Raw genomic sequence first — 17,464 nt, forward strand, 5'->3', positions numbered from 1 at the left:
ATGTCTCAACAGGTCGGACAGGAAATCAAGAATGTATCTTTTGTTGACTATATAGATGTGAAAAGATTTGTTTTCATGAACCTCGCTGTGATAGGATTGTTACATAAGAACGTGATGTGATTTTGATGTTGTCAAGGCTTATGTAGCAAAGGCTGGATATCTCGGGTTTGAGCCCCGCCCACCTCAATCTATTTCCATTCTAGTCTGTTTTTTTCAATTTCTTTTATCTTTCTTTCCGGTTGCGTTGTGTACACGAACAAGCCCTAAAAATGCTTGAAATCGAGATTTTAATATGTCGTTCCAGTTTAATACAGCTGTGCGTGATTACTACTTCAAGGCGTGTTGTCTTGTCGAAGGCAGTGGAGGTAGACAGATCTGCCACAAGCTCAAGGTCGAGGATTTTCTACTCTTTCTTCTTCTATGACTGAACAGTTCAATCGCCACTTAGTTGCCGGATCGTATCCATGGCATAAGCTTCGGGGGCAACCGTATTGTGTTGGCTGTATCAATACTAGAAAACACAAACGTGCGTGAGGAGAGGATATCATCGTAGGATTGGTTGCCTCCTCGTTAAAGATATTGAGAGTCGGGACTCTCGGGCCTTGGTAGCGTGGAACACGCCAGTGCCAATCCGACGAAATCAGTTCTTCACAAGGACGGAGATACATTACAGAAAAAAATAGGATTCAAGTCCAATTTGTTACGGTATCCTGTTGCGTCACCTTGATCTGAGCGGATGTCTGGAAATTTTAGTTAGTTATAGTACAGGGCGGCCTCTCGACTAGCATCCGACAGGGATCTGCCCGCAATGGTTCAACACGCATCTTATGCATGAACCAACGACTTCAGGCGTCCAATTACGACGCCCCATTTGCCGGAAACAGCAAGTATCTAGGTTAGATGAGATGATCACGAAATCGCCAACCGGTTAGTTCGCCGGGCTGGGTCATGTCCGGCCCACGGAATCGCAAGATTGGAAGAAAGGGGTATGCAAAGATTAGACGGTATTGTTTGGAACCATACCTTCGATCCATATTCGCCCCTGAAGCCCCCATCAGAAAGTCCGTCGCCCCAATCATGGTATTTCTACGACCTGACTACTCTAGGGATCAGCAGCGCAGATACGACATTGAAAATCACGATAGTGAGCCTTCATCATCGAAAGGCCAGAAGAAACCATTGCCGTCGAAGCCAAATTCGCCTAGCATACCGAAGTCTAGTTACACAAGCCATACCTGGAGGCCGTTACCAGAGACGCCGGGCCCGGGCCAAAGACAGAAGCTTGTGTCTCAACCGACCGCGAAAAGTCGCAAGATGTCGACAATCAACAAGAAGAATGTTTGGAGTAGCGTTGCAGTTGACAAAGACAGGTCGCATATCTCAGCGATGACAATGAAAGAGTTCGGCATACGGATCGCGCAAGGAACACTCGCGATACTGTTCTTGGTGTTGACGTCTTTCTCCGCCTTCACGCTAAATGCTGGCAATGTAAGTCTGATTGAAGCTTTGCGCAAATTATGTAGGACGCGAGGTAACACGGGAGTCGACCATTCTAGTTATCCGGATTCAGCCTATCATTCTTCGTCTTCTCTCTAACAGTTACCTACTTCGTCCTTTACGGCGTCGCCGTCCTCGCGTATCCCATAATCTACCACTGGATCGCACAAATGTGAGTCCAGACGTTCTCTTTGTTGTTCAGTATCTAATGTTCTGTCACAGAGTATTTGAAGCATTTCTGGTAGTGTTCTGGCTTGCCGCCTGGGCAACACTCGCCAGCTACGCCTCGGCCTTGAACCTGGGTGGCGCAGGGCGTACATCCAGAGCAAGTCTCGGCACCATGCCTGCCTCTGGGCTCGGTCGCAGGGGAGGACAGGAGTCACTAAGAGAAGCTATCATGATGGCAATATCAGACATGAATCCTGCGTCGACGCTAGAACAGGTATCAACTTCGTCAGTAGAGGCAGCAGAAACAATTATTGGCATTTCAGCGGCTCTTGGAGCGGTGATATGGGTGCTGTTCATAATAACGATGATCATGACCGGTGAGTGGGCATTTGTTTTTCTTGATATTGAGACATATAGCTAACACAGGGGACGTAGTTGTAGGTATCGTCAAGCTTGTAAGGCAGACATCTTAAGGCAGTAGAGATGAGACGAGTGCCACTACCGCTTAAGGCAAATCTAGCAGTCTGTTCCAGCTGTATTGTTCGATTCAGAGTATAGCAAGGCGGCGTTATTGCAACTAGTGTAGATTGCCTACTGTGCTGAGATTAATGAAGATAATATCCATATGCAAGAATGAAGGAATTCTATTTGAGCACTACAAATATCTCATACTATCTATATGACTTAACATACATAAAATAACCAGCAGCAGTAATTTACACAAGTAATTACCTTTTTTTTAGATGCAAAAGGCTTGACCTTCTCCTGGAAACTGGCATAACAAACCCTTGAGGTGCGTTGAATAGTGATTTGGTATTAAGTAAGGCTAATATGTAGTTCCTTAGTAAAGATGCGACTAAAGCTGGCTTTCCCAAAAACCATGGACTTCTCAACTGAAATCTGCGGCATTGGTTTCAGGACGAGTTCCTGTCATCCCCCGCTAACGGCAAAATCCATGGGAACCCGTTGATACGAAACTCACTCTGCCTTCCCAAGCGGATTCCACCAGCCCTACTAAATGTCCTTCTTCACCTTATTAACTACATCAGGCGGCGCCTCAGTAAATTGGTTAACCTCCTCAAGCCACACTTTCTCCTCCTGTAATTTCCAGCCGTCTTATACCATTATTATAGGGATACCCAAACCTGTCAATAATACGCCTGTGGATATCAATCAACTTCATAATCCACCAAAACTAGCTCGCCAGCGTGATCTCGTTACCCTGGGGTAGTCCCTCCCTTATCATACGTAGGAAGGCGTAGACGTCCGAAAGTATGTACTCTTGGATGGCGCGGTTGGAATCAGTTTCGCCGATGAATTGCTCAATTATCATCCGTATTTCTTCTTGGAACTCTATCGATCGCTTTTGGCTTTCAATGGTGCCGTAGTGAACTTACAGACCGCTGAACTAGAGGCGGCTTTGGACCCAGTAGTTCAGATATGCGGAATTCTTTCCCCACGCCCAGGTGCCTGGGAGCTGAGCGTCAGGAAGAAAAACCCATGTCATCGCGAATTTGAGGGATATGGATTCAAAGTACGAAGTAATCCACCGGCAATTGATCGTAGCGGCATTGCAGAGTCTCTGGGGTGCCCAGTCCAGCAGTAATTGTAGACCTAGACATTGGGCTGGGAAATCCGAGCGCAGAACAAGAGCCGACCCGGAAATATTTTCACGTTTTCGAGGATTACTACTACAAAGAATATGATGTCATACTCAAGGGTAAGACCGTGACGGGGACGAGGGTGAGGACAATGGAGAAGGCGACAAGTATTTGTCCGTTGAGGTTCCAGGCTTAGAGCCGCTGACCGATGGTAAGTTTGCGATACGACTTTCACCTAACAGTGACTGGCTGGGAAGACATTTGCTAACAAAATTATATAGATAGAGGTAAGTGCTATAATAAGGCAAGAGAAAACTCCGTCTATATACGGCTTATACCTCACTATCTTGCAATGAATAATATTTAGTTGCTTTGTTTACGCTCTGAAGGAACAAAGCCATATAAGAAAAAATATGTTTCCCCTACACAGTCTTCTCACTCTCCAATATATCCCCAGAAGTCTGCGAGTCCATCACCGTATCTCTCAGATGTGGGCTCCCCAAACTTCATCTTCTTATACTCGTCCAGGACCTCCTGTCGCTCTGGGCGTTCAATCTGGTTCGGAAAGCTCTAAACCACCACAATGCGTGTAAAATTCCGCTTTCCTTTTCAGGCTCAGCGTCTTTGAAGACCGCCCAGTTCAAAGTGACTGTATTAAAAACTAGCAAGTCTAGCGTCGTCGGTCGTGTCGAGAAGGATAGGCTTCTTGTTCTTGCGCTTGTCGCTATTCCATCGCACCGGGAGACGAGTGAAGAAAAACCGGGTTTTGCTGCGGTGATATAAGTTGTCCAACAGGAGTGAGTATATCATATAGATTTCGGGAGAAAAGAGGATTGCTACATTTCTGAAGGTTGCTTTTTGATCAATGACACTGGGCTCAGAGACACGGTCTAAAGAGAACGTTGGAGCTGGCTAACCTATAATAGTTGATACAACCATCATGCTAAGGAACACAAATTGCGAAACAGCACAAGATGGTTGAAGGGAACGCTCTGGATGAAATAATCTGCTCTCACTTGGTGCATGAACGCATTAAAGTAGGGCTAACTATCAGTAGTGTTATGCACATAACCAAATTCCCCCTAATCAACCAGAACACCCGCAGGGACAATCTAACTACACGTCGCTGACGACGTACTATATCTAAACCTATACCAATGCATACTCGGAATCTACGGCTACCGAGATCCGGCCCCTCTCATTACCAAGCCCTCACGTATGAGTAGAGTGGCGACACTACCGAAACCCCCCAATCTCCAATGACGTGATCCCAAAGCTTGATAGCAACATCGTTATCGGCATCATCATCCCACACCACGTAATGAGGGGGTGGAGTCGATCCCATCCACCCATAATCCACCGGATCGGATACCATGGTATAGACCCTATCTGAGAGGAGGATCAGAGAAAGCCAGCAAGTTTGTTACGTATGTCGCCCTTGCCGAGAAGTTGCACGAAATCCTGGCCCCCGATTGGGCTGAGGTCTGGTTGCGCAATAGCACATCACCGACTGACTGCTGGAACATGTGAATCGTGCGATAACGGCTGTGCGTATTTGGCGTGCATAAATACCTTCCGTAGAAGAACGCAGTAATATTCTTGCTTTTCCATGTCTCGATCCTGAACTTGTTTTGGCATTTTATAAAGAGAGCCGTGATCTCCTCCAAGTGTAGAATACCCTGAATTGATATCCTGTATACCTCAAAAGGTTTGAATCATCATGGCTCCTTCAGCAACCACCACCTTGACCGAGACGGAGGCGGTCCCGCAAGCCCTGAAGACACCAAAGTATTTTGGTCTATACAAGGAGCTCAACCGATATGAGATTCAGAAAGAAGTCGAACTAGAAGGAAAGGACGGATTTGAAGCTGCCAAAGTAAGCACCATGTACCAACCCAAGGTTTATATGTCGATCTAACCCACGTCGAAGTACCCCCACTACCTCCCCACTTGGAACCCGGAGCAAAGATACGGACCTCTGCAACCTTTCGAGCACTACGAGCACGGGAAGGACGCAGACACATCATACCCTGAGCTTCTTCCCGAAGCAGCCGCAGTTACCCACCTGACCCCCACCATCGGGACCGAGGTCAGAGGAGTGCAGCTCAGCTCTCTAAGCAATGCCGGCAAAGACCAACTCGCGCGCTTCGTAGCCGAGCGCAAGGTCGTCGCATTCCGCGGCCAGGATTTTGCCGACCTTTCCATCCAAAGGGCTTTGGACTTCGGAGCATACTTCGGCCGTCACCACATCCATCCGACATCGGGCTCGCCAGAAGGATACCCCGAGATTCATCTCGTGCATCGGGGCGCGGGGGACAAGTCGGGCGCCCAGTTCTTCGCGACGCGAACTAGCTCGGTGGCGTGGCACTCAGACGTGTCGTACGAAAAGCAGCCGCCGGGCACGACTTTTCTCTACATTCTCGATAAGCCTGAGACTGGTGGTGACACCTTGTTCGTCAATGGGGTCGAGGCCTACAACAGACTCAGCCCTCTGTTCCAAGAGCGGTTGCATGGTTTGAAGGCGACGCACTCGGGTATTGAGCAAGTGGCCGCGGCTGTTGCGAGGGGAAGCATCAACCGCCGAGATCCGGTAGTGAGCGAGCACCCGATTGTTCGCACGCATCCTGCGACGGGGGAGAAGGCGCTATATGTGAACCCTCAGTTCACCAGAGATATTGTCGGGATGAAGAAAGAGGAGTCTGACGCTCTTCTCAAATTCCTGTACGACCACCTCGCATACGGAGCTGATTTCCAAGCACGGGTCAAGTGGGAAGAGGGGACAGTTGTTGTTTGGGATAATCGGGTTACCCAGCATTCAGCGCTGGTCGACTGGAAGGACGGGGGACGGAGACATTTGGCCCGAATCACACCACAGGCTGAGCGACCGTATGAGACGGCATTCTGATGATATAATCAAATGTATGCATAGTCAAAATCCAGGGATGAAATCATTCGCTGGCGTTGTTGTGCTGGTCTTGCTGGTGAATTTTGCCCGCCGCTCGCGGGCTCTACGCTGTAGCACTCTGTTTTTAACATTGAATATGTCTCCATCCGAGTCGTCAGATGGCTCTGGTTCCTGAAAAGTGACGGCGGTTTCCGCAGGCTTTGCTGGAGAGGTAGTCGGTAGGGGAGCTGGGAGCTTGGTCCATGCTTTGACAGCGACCGGCCGTGTCGCAGATGAAGTCGCTACAGGAGCTGGGAGCTCAGTCGATCGAGGGACTGAGACTGGTGGCCTTGTCGTGCGTGGTGTAGTTGAGATGGTTCTTCGTACCGATGCATCCATGTCGTCATCGTCATCATCTACATCAAAGATGTGGTATTTGTGCGCGGTCTTGGCTGGACCGCTGGTGGAGCGGGCATCTAAGACTGATCGATACTGCGCTTGTGAACTTCGACTACGAGAGGCTGGCCTACCAAAGCCAGCTGCGGCGCGTGTCGTGGTAGATATCGCCGTGATATCGTCAAGCAGGCGCGTTGCTTGCTTGCGCGGGCTTTCCATCAATCCAAACAAGGCAGTACTGTGGAGGCGGCTGTTCCCTTCATCACTGCTGTCGTGAGCTTTCCGCTTGGCCTCTCTCGTGGCTTTTCTCTGCTTTTCCAGGAGCGATTTCCGCTCTTGCTTTCGTCGGACGAGGTCGGTCATTCCCATGGTGACAGGCCGCAATATGTCTCTGATGGTGGCGGCATTACTAGACTTAGCAGCCTCTTTGAGCCTCTGATACTCGGCAGCATGCAAGTGCGCCGTGAATCTCTGAGCCGTTGCGAAGAACTCATCTTCAACCATGCGATACTGATCATCTTCGTCGAAACCTTCAATCATGAAACTAGGATAGTCAGCGATGAACGAGTTGGCATATGTGGCAGTCAGCTGCACTTACCTCTCTTGTAGGGGTTCTGGTGGCGGGGATGTGGATGCGGAGCGATCTAGCGGGTCAGTTGGAGTGAGCAGTTGATGAACCCAGCTCACTGAGAAATAAGGGTACTCACGAAGAGATCTTCTGAACGGCTTCTTGATCGCAGCAGCTGACGATAGGGATTCTTTACTCTCTCGCCCAGACTTGACTTCGTCCTTTGGTCGTCGGTTCGCGGCGGGTGTCAGACTCAGCCGGGCAGAGCTCGAGGTTGATGGGGACGCGACGAAAGCACCATCTCGCTTCCACGGCAGTTTGCGCGTCATGGCGTCACCAGCGATCCTGTAGCAAAATAATTCGATACATGCATTATCTTTAGATAACTTATGAAGACAGCAAGGGGTAGATTGGCGAAGGCAAATTGGTTGGGAAGCATTGCAAAGCTTGAAAGGACTTGTTTGAAAGCCTTAGAGTTGCACCTCAGATGCCCCAGACTTTCGGGTCGTCCGTGCGCATACAAAGGATTAAAGCTGCGAAAGATGCCGCTGGTCTCGGCTTGGGTACTTCATTAGGGCTGAAGGCAACATCATATCAAGCACCAGCTGGAGATTGATGCACGTCGTGATGTGCTGTGTGGCCAGGGAAGGTGGCTGCATTGATTATGCCCAGCACTTTGGGTCCTATAGAATGGCCCGAGCCTTAACCGCTCCCTAACCGTCCTCCCCTTCCCGCCCGCCATCTAGCAGCCCCAAAGCAAATCCTCCGTAGTTCCTTCCCCAACATTACCTCGACAACAGGGCCCGATCCAAACTGCCAACAGAAAACCCCTGAGAACAACCAGAAGCGTGTAGCGCGTTCTTATGTAAGTGCTTTCTACTGTCTTGCCGCCAAATCCCGCGAGCTACCGGGCACATCTCCAGAAATTGGAAATCGGACTGATGCATATCTAGTAAGCACATTATTTGATAGAAACAACCCACCAATTGGAATCGCACGGCTCAGAAGATGAACGCGTCCATTTTTGCATATCGACCTCGATCGTTGAGATCCATCCCCAGCGAATGGCAAGTCAACTAGAGAGAAGTCTTTGCTAGGCAAGAGAGGTGTCTTTTCATTGGAAGGTAAACGTTTATAGTGCAGTGGTTCTGTGCTGAATGTGCGAAATAGTCTAGTAAGAAGGCTTTTTGTGTGTGCGAATCCTAAGCGTTTAGAGACGAGAGAACGACGAAGAGGAAAGGAGAGTAGCGAAGGAGGATGGGAGAAAGAACATGCATCTATAGTATTAGGAGAAATCACCTGAGCGGGGCCTTCACTATTCGTGAATTTCTTGATACTTGACAACTTTTTTCGGTCAGCACGAGTGAACTGTATACCAGCTCTATCAACTATGGACCCTCTTACTGAAATACTTGACTAAGGGTAATGTGGCTTTATTAACTTTTTTTTCGCCTTGATACTGACCAAGCCATTATGCCAATAAAGGGTTCTGTTCGATGGAAGGACAGAAGATGGTATTTACTTGCAACATAGCTGAGTGATGGCAGCTGGATTTTTTTCAGTCCTGGATCTTTTGTAAGTGCACAAATTTCCCCTAAGCGTTCAATATTTTGACTGGCCCACGTGCTCATATTTTGGTGAAGATCAAACACTAGGCGTAAGGATTGACCTAACCCATGTCTCTGACATTTGACGTTGAAATCAAGACCGTTGGAACGAGTGATGCAGGCATATGCGGTTTTCTTGTTATTACCTTCAAGACCCGCCTACCCAGGTACCAGCTCAGTGAAAGCGTCTATAAAATAATAATTTTACTACAGAACCAGTGGAATTGTGCCATCTTTGATTGACTGTACACCGGCCTCCGGCGGCTGGACAGCGCTTGGCCATATGCATCAGAGTTTGAGTTTTGAACGCCAGTTTATCAGATGAAATTCTAGGCGCCGAGGTAGATCAGAACACAAGAAAATACTAGTTAAAATCCAGGCAGTGAGGGCAATTTTGAATCCACTAGCTGGTGTAGATAACTGTTACGTCAGATCCTGTCTGAACGTGGTCACTGTAGGCCAAGAGAAAGTGATCACAGAGATGTGAGTTATGCAACATTTCGAGCATGCCATAAATAACGACGGCGATGCCGGCTGATGTGGGACTGCGAGTGAGTACCATGCTATTGTGAATTCATTCTTAATCAAGGCCAAGTCGTAAATTGCCTTGAAGATTTAGTATTATGAAACCCAAATGGTATATGCCCAGTCCCTAAATAACCAACCAATGGCAGAATGTATCAAGAGAGGGCATTTGCTCTCATTGGTCGCACAGCCAGAGATGTCAGGTCAGAACACACCTTCCCTGCCCTGCCCTTTCCAAGCCGGTGGTTCTAAAATCATCCGCGTCAGCTACTGAGTAACATCGCCAGCCACTACCCTCTCACCAGCTTTCTCTCTGTCCCTCGTCTCCTTCTTCTCCGCTTCCCTAATCATCTTCAGCCGACTATCCTCCCGCCACTTCGGCCCATGCCTCTGAATAACCCAAAGACTCGGCGAGAAGACCGCAAAAAACAACGCAATTAACGTGTAGGCCCACCCCCGTCCAATAGCCTGGATAATATCCTCAATGACAGTCGTAGCCACGGCCCCAAACAGACACCGCACCAAATTATTCGCAGCCGTAGCCGTCGCCGGCGCATGAGGGTACAAGTCCACAATGAGCGTATTTAACACCTGAAAACTACCCGTAATAGTAAGCCCAATGAAGAGCGTCATCGCCAGCGGGATAGCAACGTGGACTTCCTGGTCCAGCGCCCAACCAAAGCCGATGTATGCGACAGTGCCGACGGCGACGAGTGGGTAGATGAGCTGGATGCGGACGCGCTCAATGGGGAAGCCCTCGAGGTTGTCGCCTCTCTTGCGGTCGATCTTAAAACCGATCTTTTTGGCGATGCGGCGGTAGTTCCAGTCGAGGATGAAGCCCTGTGTCACAGAGGAGATCATGCAGGCGATGCCCATGGGGAGGTAGCATAGGCCGAGTTGTAGGTCGTTGTAATGGTAGATGTCTTTGAACTGCGAGGACATGGTAGCGGTGACGATCATGAACCCGATGTAGAGCATTGCATTGTACAGTAGTACTACGGCCATGCCCTTGTTCATTAGAACCGCGAGCGTTTTTAAGGGATTAGGAATGGGGAATTTCTGTTTCGGCCGCGCCACTGATCGATTCTGAGATTGGTTGCGGAACCTGATGTAGTCTAGTAGGGTCGTGTTCCAGCCCTGCGGGGGGGTTGAACCATTCCCAACGACCTGGCGCCCTGTCTCCGGGACGGCCAGGATATACGGGACCATCCACAAGGCTGTGACGATAGTGAGAAACCAGAATATCGACGCCCAACCGAGGTACTGCGTCAGCAGTCCACCGATCGTTGGACCTAACGCTGGACCGATCGTAATTCCCCCTCCAACTATTCCCATCCATTTGCCCCTCTCCGAACTCGGGGCAATGTCAGCAACGACCGCATAGACGAGCGCAATCGTACCACTACTTCCACCGCTCTGCAAGGCGCGCAGGACCAGCAACGCGGCAAAGTTCCTCTGAAGTGCCAGTCCGATGTTGGCTCCCAGGTATATCGTGAAAGCAATGATGAAAGCTGGCCGCCTGCCCGCGACATCGCCCAAGTCCCCGAAAATTGTAGGTGCTAACCCTTGAAACACCATGTAGGTCGTTAACGAAAGGTTTATCTTGTTAGTGGAAATCCCAAGGTCTGTGGCCATCGCTGGCATGGCCGGGAAGTAGATGTTGGCCGTCATGGGTGACATGAAAGCCGACCAGAAGTTCATGGCCACAATCCACCAGATCATGTGCCTGGAGAAGACGGTGTACGCCGGCCCACTGGAGACACGGGAGACCGTCGCCTCCAACTCCCGTGGTTCGCGGCCGCCGATTTCATCTTGTTCACTCCCATTGTCATCATGTCCGAGGCCGTCGGGATGGTGGCTAGACGATCCGCTGGATCTGGTGGGGCTTAGATTCGGGCTTAAACCCGGGGGGCTTGAAGACGGCGAGGGTTCAGCAACTGCTTTGCCTTCGTAGCCATTTACAAGGCCAATTTTCCTCTCGCTGTCATACATCGAGATGTAAAAGCAGGGGCGAGAAAGCCATTGGAGGTAAAAAGAGAAAAACAGACGAAAGAGTCGGTGATAAGAAGCTCCATGATATTGGTCTAGTGGGAACGAGATCGGACCTGGTGCTATGGTAAGAGAGAAGTCGACCATTGAAGACATGCTGATTTGGCGTTATTCCCGGTAGTCGAGACCCACTGCGAGCGGGTATATCGGCTTTGTTCCCATCGTCGGTTCATCATCTGCCACGTCGGGCACGGCTACTAATCACCTAACCTAGAAACTGCAATATGCATGCTGTATGATGTGCTAAGCGAGGGACAGCCATTGAAACTGTTTTTAGTGATAAGTTTGTTCCGTAAAGCTCCTTGAGGGCTACACATATGTACACACCAGACATAGGACGGTGACTCAACTTCGAAGTTGCGTTCCTGGATGGAACACAAGGTAGGTGTCATTTAGCAGGACATAAGGATGGATCGTTTCAAATGAAAGATCTAAATGACAGCATGTGAGGATAAAATGAGTGAGAATCTTAAGGGAAATAGTAAGGTATTTAAGACCGTGTTGATGAGTTCGCGATGAAGTTAACGTGATATCGAAGCTGGGAATGACTAAGGAAGACACAAGCCACATGTGGCTGCACAGACGTCAGTGTGCAACTTGCTGTCCTTGTTGCCAGCAAGCTCCATAGAAGCCAAGAGTTTGTTGACAGCTTCGCTTGATGCCACACTGGACTCGGCACCAACGACCAATTTTATTTCTGCCTGCTGTGATCAACATGCGTTTTTGACACCCTAAACATAATGACGGACATCACGCCCTTATTTAATGGCTTCCTCAAGCAGCACGAAACCCCTGCCACCAAACAGAGCTTCAGCGTGGACAGCCTGGACGACTTCCTCAAGGAGGCATACAGGATAAACGCCCACATATCCTCGCTCCACCTCGAGCTGCGCAATATCCGCCAATCCTATCTGTCCACCGCGCAACCCCGAAGAAACTTCATCCGCCCAGCCCAACATGACCGGCAGCGACCCCTCACCGACCAAGAGCGCGAGGAAATCGACGCGAACTCGAAGCAAATGCTGCGCGAGCTCAACGCAAGCATTCGTACCCTCTCAGATGCCGAGTCGCTGCGTCGCGAGACGGAAACGACCCTGACCAGGAAGAAGTTCGCTGGCGGTCTGGGAGCCCTGGGGTCTTGGGCAGCTGGTGGAGGTGCGATTAGCAAGAGTGCGGAACAGTCTGCAGCTGAGGACCGGGCGAACACAATTAATACACATAGAGAGAGCGTGCTATGGACACTGAGGCAGCGGCTGCAGGAGTGCGTTGGGACGCAGCAGAACATGATGGAGGTCCGGCTGAAGCGGGAGATGGAGAAGAACCAGAGTGTTTTGGCCAAGGCTAGGGGTGCGGAGGCAGCATCTCTGGGCTCGCTGCAGGAGCCTGGTAGCCCTTCTAGTTCCTCCAAGAGGAAGGCTTCCGAGTCCCTTCCGCCATGGGAGAGTCAGACGTATAATCCTGCGGACGATTTGACGGAGGAGCAGGTGCAGATTTTTATGAAGGAGAACAACGACATGTTGAAGCACTACGAAAGCACATTGGATCAAGTCAGGTATGCTCAGCCGTGCCGTGTTTTATTATTAAACATGCAGCTGATGTATTTCACAGGACCGCAGAGAAGTCACTCATTGAAATTTCCGAGCTCCAAACCCAGCTGGTCAACAATCTGGCAACTCAATCGGCTCACATAGAGCAGCTCGTTGCGGACTCTTTCAAGACGACTGAAAACGTAGAAGGGGGAAACAAGCAGTTGAAGCAGGCCACCAAGAAGACAAGCACGGCCAAACTGACGTTTTATGCCACTTGTGGGGTATGCAGCTTCTTGATACTGTGGGACTTGGTAATATGAATGCCCGAAGTGGATGTCGTCTACTTTGGTTTGAAGATCACTTGCACATACGAATTAGGAGACCTTGACATGTGAATTATTGTCTGATTCAATCCAGCCTGCCATCACATGCTACACTTCTGTGTTTTGCAGTCGACTTACAAAATTCTTTACTATGTAAAATAGCTCATTGTGTAGGGCATGTTACGTTATCTATAGGAAATGCCAAAGCGACGCGAGCGAACTGTATGATAAGGTAGATGGGTCATTGAGTGGTCTCATAGGGTTTGTGCACAACTTAGTTATATTATTGTCCATTCATGCTCAGTTGCCCTGGAAAGCTGGGGAATAGAGAAAATAATGCCGTTGAGGTGGGAATCCGGGGTAGCGCTCGGCAAACTCCTCCAACAACCTCGGCCCAGAGATCATCGACGGTTCAGCGGCTCAGCGGAAGAAAGGCCCCTACCTCATGATGCATAACGACATTTAAGGCCCATACAAATTCGCTGCTTCAGGTTTCAGTCGCAGTTATCTCTCTGTTCTTTCCCCCTACGATGAAACCGTATCCACAACGGCTATATCCTCATCAGCCCATTGTTTGTCACCAATCCGCAGCAATCAAGAGCACGCCTTATCAAGTTAGTTACCTTGATTAGATAGTAACACCTGCACAAATCCAAGTACCTTTACCCCGCCATTAGCTAGATCACATACCCCTGCTGTTTGCCTGCGCCCCCCCCCGACGTGCCCCGCCAACCCACCGCTCCTTCCTGACCTATCGTATTGAAGGGGATTCGTGAAATCACATCCACCTGCCGCTTTCCTGCAGTCCGCCAGCCCAGCCAAGCCGTGACGGACGTAACGATTCGCAATTTGTTGGGAGGTTCTCCTTTTGGAAAAAACAACATGCCATTCGACCCTTCCTACCACGCAGATTCAGTACGCAGAGTCAAAAGCATAGCCAGACAGATGTCGCCTCCAGCAGCAACCAGCTTCACGGCCGAGCTCGTGCCCCAGGCCCCTGAGGATGCTCTCTTCGGCTTGGCAAGAGCTTACAGAGCGGATGAGGATCCGAACAAGGTCGATCTGGTGAGCTGACCTTGGATTCAGTCTCGTGCGACACATTTACTGACTGAAGTCTAGGGCATTGGAGCGTACCGCGACGATAGCGCGAAGCCTTGGGTATTGCCCGTGGTCAAGAAGGTATAATTGATATTCACTGGCTAGTCGCATTCTATCTGCTACACTCTTGAAGCATCCCCATCGCCATTGTGTAAGTTTGATGGCTCGGTTTGCTCACCACTTCTTGCACACAGGCAGACGAGATCCTCCGCAACGACCCCGAGCTCAATCACGAATATGCGCCCATTGCCGGCATCGCGTCTTTCACTAGCAAGGCCGCTGAGCTGATTCTCGGCGGTCCTGACTCGCCTGCCATCAAGGAGAAGCGAGTTACATCGATGCAGACTATCTCCGGCACAGGAGCTGTACACCTGGGGGCCCTTTTCCTGGCCAAATTCTTTCCCGGCACCAAGAAGGTCTATCTCTCGAATCCGACCTGGGCCAACCACAACCAGATCTTCAGCAATGTCAGCCTGCCCATTGCTCAATATCCCTACTTCTCCAAGGAGACCAAGGGCCTGGACTTCGAGGGCATGAAGGCCGCCATTCACGGGGCCCCCGACCGCTCTATCATTCTCCTCCACGCCTGCGCGCACAACCCAACCGGTGTCGATCCCACATTGGAGCAATGGAAGGAGATCGCCGCTGCCATGCGCGCCAAGGATCACTTTCCCTTCTTCGACTGCGCATACCAGGGCTTCGCATCCGGTGACCTAATGAAGGATAACGCAGCGGTGCGATACTTCGTCGAGCAGGGCTTCGAGCTAGTCATCGCTCAAAGCTTCGCCAAAAACTTCGGCCTCTATGGTGAGCGAGCCGGCTGCTTCCACGTGGTCACCGGCCCTGCGCCTGATGCCCAGGCGACAATCTCCCGCATCGCGTCTCAACTTGCCATTCTCCAGCGGTCAGAGATCTCAAACCCCCCGCTGTACGGTGCCCGTATTGCAAGCACCGTGCTCAATGACCCCAAGCTGTTCGCCGAGTGGGAGGAGAACCTGCGCACCATGTCAGGCCGCATCATCAGCATGCGCACGGCGCTGCGGTCGAAGCTGGAGGAGCTGGGCACCCCGGGATCCTGGAACCACATCACGGATCAGATCGGTATGTTCAGCTTTACGGGCTTAACCGAAGCGCAGGTGATGAAGCTGCGTGAGGATGCGCACGTTTACATGACGAAGAATGGGCGCATCAGCATGGCTGGACTTAATACCCGGAATGTCGAGTACTTTGCCAAGGCGGTTGATAAGGTTGTTCGGGAGGCGCAAGGCGTTTAATTATCTCTGTACACCAGGATTTCAACATGGGATAGTAGCTGGCTGACGCAACAGAGAAGCTTAGACTGGCTGGATTAAACATTTTCTCTCGTAGTCACGAGGGTCAAATCATGCTGCACATGTAATTAGATGAATGGAAAACGAGACGATTGTGTGAATCGAGACTGCATCTTGGAGTGCGTGCTTCGTAATAATGACCGAAAAGACACTGTTCGGTGTGCTACTCAGATCCTGCCGACACTTAAGGCTTCTGACTATACGACACCATATGTTGGCTCATATTTTATGGACTATGCTGGTTTATACGTAAGGTGTTGACTCTTTTTGGCCTCAATTCTACAACTCATCATTCCACCCAACTCCAGGACAATGCCAACTTATCCGTTCATTGTTGCCACTTTTTCATCCATAGTCGTACATCTTCTGACAGGAAGGCAGATTTGTTTGAGCCATGATGATCTTCCCTTCCTCTAATTGAGCCTTCGCAAAGGCGGTAGCACCAGCCAGCATTAACCTGGTAGCATCCGGAAGAGTCAAAAGGATGATAAAATGAACTGCATCAAACTGTAGAACAGTGTGAGAAGCTTTCTCTGAGTTGACCAATCTACCTTGTGCACATTTTCGCATTTTCGACCGCGCTGTCAGAGAACAGAATGCCATAGGCACCGGTGGGACACCGGTGGGACACCGGTGGGGCTCTGGTGTAGGGACGTGCGAGTCATGACACGATATGGAAGTCTTGGTTTGCGGAACAATCGGAGAAACTAGTGCTCCGCGGCTCCGACACCGGGTTCTAGCTATCTATGTAAGGGGCGGAGGCCCGGGAAGAAGATAGAGAAAGTAGAGATCAATGCATCATCGTGGGCACCCCTACCTGAGACCGCCAGTGACCACCCGGTGCTACGTAGGAGGGACGCCCGTTACTCCCCATCACTCTGTACTATTGCCTTCGGCCTAGCCGTACCCTGACACGCGCCTTTTCCAACCCGCATTCTCGACACGCCCGCCATCTTTCAGCTTCGGCCCTTTTACATATTGTGCCACTGCCCATAGTCAACTGTATCCTACCTATAAACAACGACAATGGAGTAATCCTCTGCGCGTAATGGATGACTGGAAAAGGTAAGAAGGCTCCATTTCCCAGGAGCAATGGCTCGAAGAGCTTGTGTCTACCTTTACATGATAATCGATATTAAGTTCATGCCAACAGCGTCTTCCAGTCGAAGACATTCACATTAATCGTCAGCCCCGAGAAGCAGGAGTTCGTGGTTCACTCTGAATCCATCACTAAGCTCTCACCGTACTTCAACACCCTGATCAATGGGGAAATGGCAGAAGCGAGGAAGGGCGAGGTGGTTGGGGATGATACGGACATGATGACCTTCGGTTGCCTCATTAAAGTCGCGTATTATGGCGATTAAAACCTCAAGACTATTCAGACAGCCGAGCTTGAGCATGACAGCGAGGTCCAATTTGACGAAGACCCATATGGCAACGACACTACGAGTGAAGGGGAATGTGAAGATGAGACAAAGGTTGCCACAAATGGATTTTATACTGAGATCAAATATCGCATTGGATCCATATCGACTCTCTCGCTATATGAAGACGCCAAGGCAATGGAAGACAATATGTAGACTGAAGTAGTCAACTTTCAAACTCTACTGCACTTCATCGAAGACTACGATGAGTTATCAGCTGGGAAAAACTTCGCCCCCACAACAGAGGAGATCACCAAAGAGTTTCTATAGTCACCTCCGAGTTTATGTTGTAGCTGATAAATACTGCATTGATTCCCTCAAGACGTTCGCCTTGTGCAAGCTGCAACGATCACTTCCCCGCATGAACTTCACATTTCATGGAGCGGGCTGGATGGCGGAGATCATACGGGCGGCATATGAGAGCACGATGGCGAATGACCCTTTGTGCAGACTTCTGGAATGCT

The 17,464-nt window shown here is 50.1% G+C and overlaps 8 protein-coding genes across 8 annotated transcripts; 5 read left to right on the forward strand and 3 right to left on the reverse strand.

Annotated features, from left to right (window-relative positions):
* Nucleotides 1-948: 948 nt before the first annotated feature.
* BCR38DRAFT_412735 (uncharacterized protein) lies at nucleotides 949-2,302 on the forward strand (the record flags this gene model as incomplete). The annotated part of the gene is made up of 4 exons (XM_040858735.1): nucleotides 949-1,488; nucleotides 1,557-1,669; nucleotides 1,720-2,042; nucleotides 2,280-2,302. 4 exons carry the CDS (start codon nucleotides 949-951, stop codon nucleotides 2,300-2,302), a joined length of 999 nt encoding a protein of 332 aa, XP_040712314.1.
* A 771-nt stretch (nucleotides 2,303-3,073) lies between these two features.
* Nucleotides 3,074-3,298, reverse strand: BCR38DRAFT_350860 (uncharacterized protein; the record flags this gene model as incomplete). The annotated part of the gene is made up of 1 exon (XM_040856605.1): nucleotides 3,074-3,298. A coding segment is annotated over one exon (225 nt), but the record flags the coding sequence as incomplete, so codon positions are not given.
* A 1,688-nt stretch (nucleotides 3,299-4,986) lies between these two features.
* On the forward strand, nucleotides 4,987-6,171 carry BCR38DRAFT_488758 (uncharacterized protein; the record flags this gene model as incomplete). The annotated part of the gene is made up of 2 exons (XM_040864317.1): nucleotides 4,987-5,142; nucleotides 5,197-6,171. 2 exons carry the CDS (start codon nucleotides 4,987-4,989, stop codon nucleotides 6,169-6,171), a joined length of 1,131 nt encoding a protein of 376 aa, XP_040712316.1.
* BCR38DRAFT_62477 (uncharacterized protein) lies at nucleotides 6,043-7,740 on the reverse strand. The gene is made up of 3 exons (XM_040865523.1): nucleotides 7,254-7,740; nucleotides 7,145-7,190; nucleotides 6,043-7,090 (listed from the first exon to the last, which is right to left on the reverse strand). The coding sequence occupies exons 1-3, from the start codon at nucleotides 7,441-7,443 to the stop codon at nucleotides 6,196-6,198; spliced, it is 1,131 nt and encodes a 376-aa protein (XP_040712317.1). The 5' UTR covers nucleotides 7,444-7,740; the 3' UTR covers nucleotides 6,043-6,195.
* A 1,428-nt stretch (nucleotides 7,741-9,168) lies between these two features.
* BCR38DRAFT_445386 (major facilitator superfamily domain-containing protein) lies at nucleotides 9,169-11,804 on the reverse strand. The gene is made up of 2 exons (XM_040861009.1): nucleotides 9,549-11,804; nucleotides 9,169-9,494 (listed from the first exon to the last, which is right to left on the reverse strand). Exons 1-2 carry the CDS (start codon nucleotides 11,389-11,391, stop codon nucleotides 9,451-9,453), a joined length of 1,887 nt encoding a protein of 628 aa, XP_040712318.1. The 5' UTR covers nucleotides 11,392-11,804; the 3' UTR covers nucleotides 9,169-9,450.
* A 111-nt stretch (nucleotides 11,805-11,915) lies between these two features.
* Nucleotides 11,916-13,632, forward strand: BCR38DRAFT_399092 (snare-complex protein syntaxin-18 N-terminus-domain-containing protein). Its single transcript, XM_040857704.1, has 2 exons — nucleotides 11,916-12,847; nucleotides 12,904-13,632. Exons 1-2 carry the CDS (start codon nucleotides 12,036-12,038, stop codon nucleotides 13,142-13,144), a joined length of 1,053 nt encoding a protein of 350 aa, XP_040712319.1. The 5' UTR covers nucleotides 11,916-12,035; the 3' UTR covers nucleotides 13,145-13,632.
* A 25-nt stretch (nucleotides 13,633-13,657) lies between these two features.
* BCR38DRAFT_445389 (aspartate aminotransferase) lies at nucleotides 13,658-15,696 on the forward strand. The gene is made up of 3 exons (XM_040861010.1): nucleotides 13,658-14,212; nucleotides 14,267-14,326; nucleotides 14,440-15,696. The coding sequence occupies exons 1-3, from the start codon at nucleotides 14,030-14,032 to the stop codon at nucleotides 15,517-15,519; spliced, it is 1,323 nt and encodes a 440-aa protein (XP_040712320.1). The 5' UTR covers nucleotides 13,658-14,029; the 3' UTR covers nucleotides 15,520-15,696.
* A 928-nt stretch (nucleotides 15,697-16,624) lies between these two features.
* Nucleotides 16,625-16,940, forward strand: BCR38DRAFT_488763 (uncharacterized protein; the record flags this gene model as incomplete). The annotated part of the gene is made up of 2 exons (XM_040864318.1): nucleotides 16,625-16,641; nucleotides 16,730-16,940. 2 exons carry the CDS (start codon nucleotides 16,625-16,627, stop codon nucleotides 16,938-16,940), a joined length of 228 nt encoding a protein of 75 aa, XP_040712321.1.
* Between the last annotated feature and the right edge of the window lie 524 nt (nucleotides 16,941-17,464).

The sequence above is a fragment of the Pseudomassariella vexata genome (assembly GCF_002105095.1).
Source record: "Pseudomassariella vexata strain CBS 129021 chromosome Unknown BCR38scaffold_13, whole genome shotgun sequence".
NCBI lineage: Eukaryota > Fungi > Ascomycota > Sordariomycetes > Amphisphaeriales > Pseudomassariaceae > Pseudomassariella > Pseudomassariella vexata.

What these genes read in the sequence shown, in the direction of transcription:
- BCR38DRAFT_62477 (XM_040865523.1), bottom strand. Translation starts at nt 7,443, where the DNA reads ATGACGCGCAAACTGCCGTGGAAGCGAGATGGTGCTTTCGTCGCGTCC. An exon ending in GCCGTTCAGAAGATCTCTTC is followed by an intron (nt 7,191 to 7,253) that starts GTGAGTACCCTT and finishes CTGACCCGCTAG; the next exon opens with ATCGCTCCGCATCCACATCC. An exon ending in CCAGAACCCCTACAAGAGAG is followed by an intron (nt 7,091 to 7,144) that starts GTAAGTGCAGCT and finishes TGACTATCCTAG; the next exon opens with TTTCATGATTGAAGGTTTCG.
- BCR38DRAFT_445389 (XM_040861010.1), top strand. Translation starts at nt 14,030, where the DNA reads ATGCCATTCGACCCTTCCTACCACGCAGATTCAGTACGCAGAGTCAAA. An exon ending in ATCCGAACAAGGTCGATCTG is followed by an intron (nt 14,213 to 14,266) that starts GTGAGCTGACCT and finishes ACTGAAGTCTAG; the next exon opens with GGCATTGGAGCGTACCGCGA. An exon ending in TATTGCCCGTGGTCAAGAAG is followed by an intron (nt 14,327 to 14,439) that starts GTATAATTGATA and finishes TCTTGCACACAG; the next exon opens with GCAGACGAGATCCTCCGCAA.
- BCR38DRAFT_445386 (XM_040861009.1), bottom strand. Translation starts at nt 11,391, where the DNA reads ATGTCTTCAATGGTCGACTTCTCTCTTACCATAGCACCAGGTCCGATC. An exon ending in GAGGGACAGAGAGAAAGCTG is followed by an intron (nt 9,495 to 9,548) that starts GTGAGAGGGTAG and finishes GGATGATTTTAG; the next exon opens with AACCACCGGCTTGGAAAGGG.
- BCR38DRAFT_399092 (XM_040857704.1), top strand. Translation starts at nt 12,036, where the DNA reads ATGACGGACATCACGCCCTTATTTAATGGCTTCCTCAAGCAGCACGAA. An exon ending in AGCACATTGGATCAAGTCAG is followed by an intron (nt 12,848 to 12,903) that starts GTATGCTCAGCC and finishes TGTATTTCACAG; the next exon opens with GACCGCAGAGAAGTCACTCA.